Genomic DNA, 11,840 nt, shown 5'->3' on the forward strand with positions numbered 1-11,840 from the left:
AATAAAAAAATAAATAAAGCTCATTTTATTTCAGCTAGGTGCAACAACATTTCTCATTTTTGGTAAGTTTAATATATATTACATAGTTTTTTATTAATTTTTATTTATTGGTTTTAGTTCTTTTAATATTAGTCATTTTGTTTAGTTAAACTGAACAAAAATGAGAAATGTTGTGGCAACTCGCTGAAAAAAATGAGCTTTTTATTTCAAATCATTTGGTTTATTTTAATTTGTTTAATTTAATTTATTTAATTTTTTTATTTCATTTAATTTATTTAATCTTAATTGTATTTCATTACATTTATTTTTTATTCATTTTTATTTTATTTCTTATTTCATTTATTCATATTTTATTTTATTTTAAGTAACAACATTTCTAATCAGAATTGAGTAAAATAAATCTAAGTTTATTAATAAATTACTAAAGCATAAATCAGTTTATTTTACAGATGATCGTTTTTATCAATAATTCTTGTATTTATATTTGATCATTTTATTTTTCATTTCATGTCATTTTTACATTTTTATTTTAAGTAACAAAAACATTTTACTAAAACATAAATCAGTTTTTTAATCAATAATTATTGTATTTATATTTTAGCATTTTATTTTTTATTTCATTGATTTTATTTTTTATTTCATGTCCTTATTTTATTTTCAAGTATTTTAAGAAACAAAAATATTTTGTATGGTTTTTGTTTTAGTTGTAAAAAAGCACTGGGCTACTTATTCAGATTTCTTTGTTTTATTTATTTAATTAATTTATGTATTTATATTTTATCATTTGATCAATTTATTTTATTTTATTTATTTTTTTATCTCAAGTAACTAAAATATTTTGTATGGTTTTTGTTTTAGTTCAATAAAAGCCTTGGAAAAATTATTCAGATTTTGTCATTTATTTATTTTAAAGTTTCTAATTTTTAATATGTAAAAAAAAAAATCTAAATTTGATTGCAGTGTTTACTTCCTTTTTATTCATGTTTAACTATTTCTTAATTTGTGAAAAATACTACAATGGGATTAGAGAATTAATTAATTACTAAAGCATAAATCAGTTTATTTCACAGATTTTTGTTTTTATCAATTATTATTGTATTTATATTTTAACATTTTTACAAAAATGTTACAAAAATGTTTTGCATGTTTTTTGTTATTTTGTTTCAGATTTTGTTATTCAGATTTTATTTAAAATTTCTAATTCTTAATTTAGTAAAAAAAAAAAAAAAAAAAAAAGTAAATATTTTTTAGTTTTAAGTGTTTTTTGTAAAAAATACTATAATGGGATTAGAGAATTAATAAATTTCTAAGGCATAAATCATTTTATTTTACAGATTATTATTTTTATCAATAATTATTGTATTTATATTTTAACATTTTATTTATTTAATTTTTTTTCTTTTATTTTTATGTCCTTTATTTATTTTATTTAGTATTTCAAGTAACAAAAATGTTTTGTATGGTTTTTGTTATTTAGTTTTTTTGTTTATTCTAATTCTTAATTTAGTAAAAAAAAAGTTAAATATTTTTTAGTTTTAAGTGTTTATTTGTGAAAAATACTATAATGAGATTAGAGAATTAATAAATTACTAAAGCATAAATCAATTTATTTCACAGATTATTGTTTTTATCAATCATTATTGTATTAATATTTTAACATTTTATTTTTATTCAATTTCATTTATTTAATTTTTTTAATTTCATGTCCTTTTTATTTATTTTATTTTTTAAGTATTTCAAGTAACAAATGTTTTGCATGGTTTTTGTTATTTTGTTTCAGATTTTGTTATTCAGATTTATTTAAGTTTCTAATTCTTAATTTAGTAAAAAAAGTAATTACTTTTTAGTTTTAAGTGTTTTTTGTGAAAAATACTATAATGGGATTAGAGAATTAATAAATTACTAAAGCATAAATCATTTTATTTTACAGATTATTATTTTTATCAATAATTATTGTATTTATATTTTAACATTTTATTTTCATTTAATTTCTTTTCTTTTCTTTTTTATGTCCTTTATTTATTTTATTTAGTATTTCAAGTAACAAATGTTTTTTGTTATTTTGTTTCAGATTTTGTTATTCAGTTTTAAGTAAAGTGTTTTTTTGTGTGAAATTAATTAATAAATTACTAAAACATAAATAATTTTATTAAACAGATTATTATTTTTATTAGTAATTATTGTAGTGTTATTTTATCATTTTATTTTATATTATATATTTATAACATAGAATTACTGTATTTGAACTTGATTTAATATTTAAAAGCTTTTTTGTTTGTTATTTTAAGTTATTTTTTGTTTATTTATATATTTTTTACTACAAATTACATTTCAATATAAAAAAATAGTACCACAAATTGTCCAAAATCCATGAATTATGACTTATTTTCAGTCACACATCAGCTATACTTTAATGTACATATTAAAGGCTGATGTTCATTATGTTTGTGATTATTATATCCACTGCGATCAGGTCAGTTTTAGCTTTAGACAAGACTAAATGAGAGTCAGATTCACATATTGAGTCGTGAAGATGTAGAAAACAGCAACTCATCCTTCATTAGAAGCTCCTGCAGGATTATGGGATTATTCTCGGTCTAGTAATGATCGCTTTCATTTCCAAACAATCCTGACGATCAGATTAACATAATGACACAAGAGGCTCAAATGAGTTCAATAACAGCCAGTTTAAAGACAGCAGGATGTTTGTGTGGCCCAAGGTAATTTGCATTATGGGTAACGGCACACAAAAGCTAATGGCCCTGATAATTGTGTTCTCAGCCTTTGTTGTTTTCGGCCGAGACTCTATTTCATCGGAGTCTCTCATTCGCACCACTCAACTGATTATCAAACTTCAGCTAAAAACACTCCATAATGACTGGGTTTGTGGATGTGTTGTTAATAACAGGCTCATGGTCAGCCAATATGGATTTTTTGATGACCAAAATAAAGCCGATATGTGTGGCATTACGCTATTTCATTAGGCAAGGCAAGGCATATTATATATTAGTTTTTTATTCAACTTAATTGTAATTTATTTAAATAATTGAAATTTAAATAATTAAAATAATACTACTTTATTTAACTTTTTAATTTTTTTTAAATAAATAAAAAAATCACTTATTTTATATTTATAACATACACATTAAATCTTAATTTTTCATTCAACTTAAATTTCATTTAATGTGTATTTTATAAATAAAAAAGTAGTATTATTTTAATTATTTAAATTTCAGTTATTTACTTGCCTTGTCTAATAACATGCATAACAATTGCTGCAATATAATTACATATTGACTAAATTTAAAATATGTATAATTTAATTTGTATTTTATAAATATACGTAATTGTAATTTATTTAAATCATTAAATGTATACTATAATTTTAAAAAGTAAATAAATTATAGTTAAATTCTATATAGAATTTAATTTGTATTTTATAAATCTAAAATAAGTGATATTATAAATCTAAAATAAGTTATATATATATATATATATATTAAAGTAAGTGATCATTTTTTATTTATATATATATATATATATATATATATATATATATATATATATATATATATATATATATATATATATATATATATGAGACAACCTGTTAAAGTTATAAAAATGTTGTAGTAAAAATAAATAAATAATATATTTGAAAAATTAAATGAATTACAGTTAAATACTATATAATTTAATGAATATATTCTAATATACTATTTCTAAAATAGAGTTATTGTCTATTAAGTAAAAAAAATTATATAGGAAATTCTATTTTAATATATTAAAAATAAAAAAGTTAAATAAACAAGAAGTATTATTTAAATTTTAAATATTTAAATAAATTATAAATATATATATATATATATATATATATATATGTAGTTGTAGTAAAAATAAATAAAAAGTACTATAATATTTTTCAACATCTTTTAAAAATTATTAAATTATATATCGAATTTAACTATGTATTTTATGAATATAAAATGTGTTCATTTTATCAATATATTATAATATAGAATTTTCTTATTTTCATTGAAGTTAAAAAAAAGTTGGAAATGCTATTGTAACAAAAAATTAAAAGTTAAATAAATAAGAAGTATTATTTAAATTTTAATGATTTAAATAAATTGCGTGTATGTATGTATGTATGTATGTATGTATGTATGTATATGTGTGTGTATATATATATATATAGATATAGATAGATAGATAGTTGTACTAAAAATAAATATAAAGTAAAAAAATTACAGTTAAATTATATATAATTTAATGCGTATTTTATAAATATCAAATAAGTGATTTTTTTATTTAAAAAAAATTAAAAAGTTAAATAAAAAAGTAGTATTATTTTAATTATTTAAATTTAAATTATTTAAATAAATTACAGTTGAATGAAAAATACATAATTTTGTAGTAAAAATAAATAAAAAGTACTATAATATATTATTTAAAAAAATTACAGTTAAATTCTATATATAATTTAATATGTATTTTATAAATATAAAATAAGTGATCGTTATTTTAATATATAATAATATGTAATTTATTTAAATGATCATTTTATTATTCTAATGGAATATTTCTAAAATAGTTATTTTGTATTAAGTTTAAAAATTATGTAGGAAATCCTATTTTAATAAACGAAAAAATTAAATTAAATAAGTATTATTTTAATGATTAAAATTTTAATTATTTAAATAAATTACAGTTGAATGAAAAATACATAATTGTGTAGTAAAAAATAAAAAGTACTACAATATATATATATATTTTTTTTCAAAATGACAGTAAAATCCTATATATAATTTAATAATTCTATGTTTTATATTTTATGTTTTAATGTATTTTATAAATATAAAATAAGTGATAATTTTTATTTTAATATATAATAATATAATAGATATTCTCATATATATGAGACAACCTGTTATTTTAACATACCAAAATGTTGTAATAAAAATAAATAAGTAATATAATATATAAAAAAATTAAAACAAATGAGCTAAATACTATATAATTTGATTTGTATTCTAAAAATAAAATACAAATAATATACTATTTCTAAAATACAAGTACTTTTATATTAACTTAGTTATTAGAAACATATAGGACATCCTATTTTAATATATTAAACATATATATAAATTAAAATAAACTAAAAAAAGTAAAATAAATAAGTATGACTTTAATTATTAATTTAAATAAATAACAAATAATATAATACATTTTATAAGTCATAAAAATACAGCAATAGTGTTTTTTTTTACCATGTGTGTCTTAGGTTTCTTATGTAAAGGCCATAGATATCTGGATGGCGGTGTGTTTGCTGTTCGTCTTCGCCGCTCTGCTGGAATACGCCGGCGTCAACTTCGTCTCCAGACAACAGAAGGAGTTTCTGCGGCTCAAACGAAGGCAAAGGCGAAATCAAAAGGTACAGAAACACATTAAAAGGTTCAAGCATCTTTAGTTTGAAGGCCCACGAAAATGACATTAGCCTCAGCAGCAGCGGCTTTATCGTCCAAACAGAGAGACATTAAGACCCCAGTCAATTATAAATCACTCAATCAAGAGCTTCATAATCCACTCTGTTTACGTCAGCATCTCAAACCAAAGCTGAACGCTCCTCTTTAGTCGTTTACTCTATAATTATTCGCAAACATGTGAAGGAATTTCTCATATTTTAGGCTCAAATGAATCTCCATTGGGACAAAAATAACACTAAAGGAATAAATCATCCAATAATTAAAAATCTGTCATCATTTCCTCACCCTCATGTCAGACCAAACCTTATTTCTTCTCTGGAACACAAATGGATGTTTAACAAAATGTCAAAAATGCATATATAACGGTTATATTACTGTTATATACAAATGTGCATTTTTAGTATCTCACGACCCATAGGTGGCACTGTTCCCAACTTTGGCATGGACCCTCAGAGCATGGTTTTGATGAAGCATACCAAGTTTTATTGCAATTGATCAAGGTTTGGCCAAGATACAGCCTCTGAACCAATTTTGGGTCAACCTTGTTAGATTTGCAACAGAACTTTTGACCAAAGGTGGAAAAAAAAATGGTTAGTAATTTCTGTGCAGCTCAGTCCAAAGATCATCTGAGCCAATTTTGTGAAGAATTGGATCATTTTTCAAGGAGGAGTAGCAAAAAAACAAAACAAAAAAAAAAAAAAAAAAAAAAAAACAGAATACTAAGTTTCAGGAGTTCTTACAATTTTTAAGTTGAATTTTTGAACAGGTGGGGGCGCTATAGAGTTGCTCCTAGAAACCCCAAAGTTGGTCAGATCACCATTCATGGCTATCACTACAAGTGTGCCAAATTTCACCAATTTCGAAAACATAGACTGCCATAGACTCCCATTGGATCAAAGACATACAGATACAATAGGGGCTTGAGCCCTTAACAAGCTACAAAACACAGAAATCTTTGCAAGATTATCGCTCCATTAATTTTAGACAAAAGCGGTTGCACCTGAAGCTTTGAAAGATTCAACACCTGAGACAAAGACAAAGCTGAGCTGCAGGCTCATAAAAACGCTGTTAATTAAATGAAAATCATCAGCCCTGTGGCTGTTTTCATGCTCAGTGTTGTGAAATGATTTGTCTTTATTTGTGAACACAGGAAGAGGAATTACAGGACGGACGACTGCATTTCTCTGGATACAACGCCACATCCTGCGTGAAGGACGGAACGGTGGTTAAAAACGCTCAGATGAACGCCACCCCGCCGCCGGTCGTCCTGAAAGACTCGGACGTGAACCGGAAGAAGTTTGTGGACCGAGCGAAGAGGATCGACACCGTATCGCGCGCCGCCTTCCCGCTGGCCTTCCTCATCTTCAACATCTTCTACTGGATCACGTATAAGATCATCCGACACGACAGCACCGGAAAAACATGACACTACTGACACAAACACTGTGGAGAATATCTGATGGCTTTTTTTGAACTGTTTCGTATGAAAGACGCCGTTTTTCAATTCGTGTTTTGGATCGTTTTTATGAATGGAGTCGTCGTCTCCTGTTTCTAATCATGTTTTACAGCACAAAACAAACAATATTGTGGATTTATGAGGGTGAATTTTACTAAAACAATTGTGTCCAGGTTATATTTCACCAACAAGTCAGTAGACGTCAGTAAATATAATGTAATAAAACGTTCTAAATGTATTATATTATATTTACTGATATTAAGCTTTACCCATTACTTGTAGGAAAACCGTTTTGCTCAGTTGTCATCTTGACTGGTTTGCATATATAATAACATAATAACAGATGAAAAGTGTTTGGTTTTTGCATCTTGATCATGTTGTCTCTCATTACGGTACAGTAAGGTATGATGTAGATTTGTCTGTGTTTCTCATAATCAGTTGTTTGGAGACTTGTTTGTTGCACTATTCAACTATTAAACGCTGCATATGTTGACCATTTTCATATTTCAGGTCTACTGAGACAGTTACTAAGGATCATATGTGATCATAAAACGAAGATGCTACAGTAAACCGCACTTGACAAGACATCACGTCCACTGGAGTGAATGGGTGCCGTCAGAATGAGAGTCCAAACAGTTTATAAAAACACCACAAGTAATCCACACCACTCCAGTCCACCAGTTAACATCTTGACAAGACAAAAGCTGCAACAAATCCATCATTAAGATGTTTCCAGCTAAAATACAAGTCCATAATTAATAAAAAAGGAGCATTTTGCTCAATTTATCACACCTGAGTTCAGTTTCTCTAGCTACACCCAGGCCTGATTACTGCCACACCTGTTCGCAATCAAGAAATCGCTTAAATAGGAGCTGCCTGACAAAGTGAAGTAGACCAAAGATCCTCAAAAGCTAAGCATCATGTTGAGATCCAAAGACATTCGGGAAAAAATGAGAAAGTAATAGAGATCTATCAATCTGGTAAAGGTTATAAAGCCATTTCTAAAGCTTTGGGACTCCAGCGAACCTCAGTGAGAGCCATTATCCACAAATGGCCAAAACATGAAACAGTGGTGAACCTTCCCAGGAGTGGCCGGCTGATCAAAATTACCCCAAGAGCGCAGCGACGACTCATCCAAGAGGTCACAAAAGACCCCACAACAACATCTAAAGAACTGCAGGCCTCTCTTGCCTCAGTTAAGGTCAGTGTTCATAACTCCACCATAAGAAAGAGACCTGAATGGCAGAGTTCCAAGACGAAAACCGCTGCTGAGCAAAAAGAACATAAAGGCTCGTCTCAGTTTTGCCAGAACACATTGTGATGATCCCCAAGACTTTTCGGAAAATACTGTGAGGACTGATGAGACAAAAGTTGAACTTTTGGGAAGGTGTGTGTCCCATTACATCTGGCGTAAAAGTAACAGCATTTCAGAAAAAGAACATCATACCAACAGTAACATCTGGTGGTGGTAGTGTGATGTTCTGCGGCTGTTTTGCTGCTTCTGGATCTGGAAGACTTGCTGTGATAAATGGAAACATGAATTCTGCTGTCTACCCAAAAAATCCTGAAGGACAATGCTGCCCTCCAAAGGCAAAGCACAGTAACTACGCATTTGATCAAAATTGAGTTAAGGCTTAAAATCGACTTTGTGACAACTGTTTTGTCTTGTGGCAAAGTCTCCTGGTTCAATTTTGTCCCAGAGAAACGAGAGTGTTTCATTGAAACAGGAGTGTCAACAGGTTTGACTAGCTGGCGTAAAAACTTTAAAGGCATTTTTCTCAGTTTCAGTGTTGGCGTAGTTACTGCACTTTGCCTTTGGAGGGCAGAATGTCCGGCCATCTGTTGGTGACCTCAAGCTGAAGCGAACTTGGGTTCTGCAGCAGGACAATGATCTAAAACACACCAGCAAATCCACCTCTGATTGGCTGAAGAAAAACAAAATGAAGACTTCGGAGTGGCTTAGTCAAAGTCCTGACCTGAATCCTATTGAGATTCTGTGGCATGACCTTAAAAAGGCGGTTCATGCTGGAAAACCCTCCAATGTGGCTGAATTACAACAATTCTGCCGAGATGAGTGGACCAAAATTCCTGCACAGCGCTGTAACAGACTCATTGCAAGTTATCGCAAACGTTTGGGAGTATCTTTTTGAAATGAGACGTTGATGTTAACTTAGTGGGATCATTTTCAGTGATTAAAACCTTACGTTTTACGCTCTTCTTCGCATAAAGATATCATATGGCTTTAGAAGATTTGGAATGCAACAGGACTTTTTTTGTAATGCTTTACACTGCTTGTTTATGGTCAGTTTTTTTGCAAAAAATACCTGTGACTACTTATATTTGCCTGTGTTTTATATTGTTCAGAAGTGGGCAGGTTTAGGGTAGGGGTGGGTTTAAGTGCAATCAAAGTATAATTTTATATAAAATTATTTATATTTTTTGCAAATGCATGCAAACCATTAAATTAAGACAAACAACTGAAAACAATGGAGGACCCTGCGCATCAAAAAACAATGCTAAAGGGGTGTCGAAATGTGATGCCAAGGGGGCCCTGACCAAGCGTCTTATCTAGTAAAACAATTGTTTTTTTTTTGTTAATTTTTTTTGTTAATTTACACTTTCATCTTATTTTCTCCTCCAACTTTAAAATCGTCCTACATTGCTCTTTTACTGTTTTTTATTTTTATTTATTTATTTATTTATTTTTTGGGTAAAGGGTACTTCTGCTTAGAGCCCTTTGAAGCTGCATTTAAACTCGGGGGCACCATAGAAGTCCACTATATGGAGAGAAATCCTGAAAAGTTTTCCTCAAAAAAACTATTTCTTTACAACTGAAGAAAGAAAGACAAACATTTTGGATGACAACGGGGCATGACAACATCAAAATTCAGCCACATATTTGTTTAGAGCTGTTTTGGTTTGTAAACAGTGCTTAATCTGTGCAGATTTCTCTCCTGATTCAGACCAGACCACTTTATGAACTCTTTATGCATTTTAATTCAAAAGTCTTAATGATGGATTTGTTTCAGCTTTTGTCTTCTCAAGATGTTAACTGATGGACTGGAGTGGTGTGCATTACTTGTGGATTATTGTGATGTTTTTATCAGCCGTTTGGACTCTCATTCTGACGGCACCCATTCACTCCAGAGGAAGTGATGAAATGCTGTATCTTAAAGGGGTCATCGGACGCAAAACTCACTTTTCCATGTTGTTTGAACATTAATGTGTGTTGGCAGGTTGTGTACACAACCACCCTACAATGATAAAAATCCACCCAGTGGTATTTTTTTAATCTTTAAAAGTAATATCCCCTTTTTAAAATCAGATCATTTTCAGCTTCTTGTGGGTGAGACCACACACACACAGAGGCCCCTCCCACGATAGTTGATTGACATGAGCGCCTTACTTCAGCCCCGCCCTCATCGAGTTGAAACAGTCCGAATACGATCGCCATTGTGCGACTCAGGTGCAGAGGAAGACTCTAATTGAGCGATCGAGGATGTAATAATGAACATAGCAGTCGTCATTTACTCCCGACATCTGAGCCGCTGAAGATGCAGAGGTTTAACGTTAATTTCGCTTTTAGGATGAAAGCGCCGATCCCGATCTACATATGCGTCTGTTCGTGCGAATCATCTCACAGCAGAAGTGAGTAGAAGGGTTTTTAATGCATCTTTGCAAACAGCCTTTCTTAATAAAGTGCTTGTTGGCAAGTTTCGTCGATAAACGCAGCTAAATGCAGCTAAAGTAAACATAACCCCAGAGAGGGGCGGGGCTAGCAGAGCTCGGTGGCATTTAAAGGGGCCATGTCTTAAAATGAGCTGAAATTTTGCAGAGCAAAAAGGTAAAAGGGTGTTTTTTTACACTACTATTGAGAATTTTTAACCAAAGTACATTAGAGACTTTTCATTAAGACCCTAAAGGATCATACGAACTTGTGGAAAATGGGCATCCGATGACCCCTTTTAAAAAAAAATTACAATTTACACACTTTTTAACCTCAAATGATTGTCTACTTTCAGACAGTTAGGGTATGTCAAAAAAACTTCCATCTCATTTTCTCCTTCAACTTTAATAAAATCGTCCTTCATTGCTGTTTTACTGTGTTTTTTTGTAAAGAGAGTGTTTGATCTTCTTTGCATGTTCACTTTGTAAACACGGGTCGGTACTTCCGCAGCGATTAAGGACGATTTTGAAGTTGGAGGAGAAAATGAGATGGGAATTTTTTGACATTCCCTAACTGTCTTGAACCAGAAAACACAGAGTATGTATGCGCATAACAGAGCTGGACAAGATGAGCATTTGTGGTTAAAAAGTATAGTTTGTTTGGAGCTGTTTTGGCTTGTAAACGCTGCTTGATCTGTGCAGATTTCTCTCCCGATTCAGACCAGACCACTTTTTTCACTGGAGGAAGCATTATTAAGGATAATGAACTCGTATTTTAGTTCAAAAAGTCTTAATGATGGATTCATTTCAGCTTTTGTCTTCTCAAGAGGTAAAGTGATGGACTGGAGTGGTGTCAATTACTTGTAGATTATTGTGATGTTTTTATCAGCTGTTTGGATTCTCATTCTGGCGGCACCCATTCACCATGAATGAAGTGATGAAATGCTGTATCTTAAGAAAACGGCAATACAAAAAGCCATCAGACTCACCATTCCAGCCGATGCGAGGCAGACGGTGTTGAAGCTCCAGACGGTGATGGTGCTGATGCTGATGCTGGTTTCCATGGTAACAGAGGCAGCAGCGATGAGGACACTTGAACTGGATGATTGTCAGCCGTGATTCTGTTTGCTCGGGTCCGTCTGGAACCAGGCTTTGTGTCTTCAGTGTCAGAGAAGAGCTTTGAAACACGCTGATTATTTGACAGAAATACACACACGAAATACAGAAAATGA

The 11,840-nt window shown here is 29.7% G+C and overlaps 1 protein-coding gene across 1 annotated transcript in view; it reads left to right on the forward strand.

Annotated features, from left to right (window-relative positions):
* glra2 (glycine receptor, alpha 2) overlaps positions 1 to 7,988 on the forward strand; it is a 38,275-nt gene extending 30,287 nt beyond the window's left edge. Inside the window, exons 8-9 of the mRNA XM_073845666.1 lie at positions 5,285 to 5,434; positions 6,637 to 7,988. Coding sequence (XP_073701767.1) covers positions 5,285 to 5,434; positions 6,637 to 6,912 — 426 coding nt within the window. The 3' untranslated portion in view covers positions 6,913 to 7,988. The remainder of the gene's footprint in view (positions 1 to 5,284; positions 5,435 to 6,636) is intronic.
* The last annotated feature ends 3,852 nt before the right edge of the window (positions 7,989 to 11,840 follow it).

This window comes from Garra rufa, chromosome 8, assembly GCF_049309525.1.
Source record: "Garra rufa chromosome 8, GarRuf1.0, whole genome shotgun sequence".
Taxonomy (NCBI): Eukaryota; Metazoa; Chordata; class Actinopteri; order Cypriniformes; family Cyprinidae; genus Garra; species Garra rufa.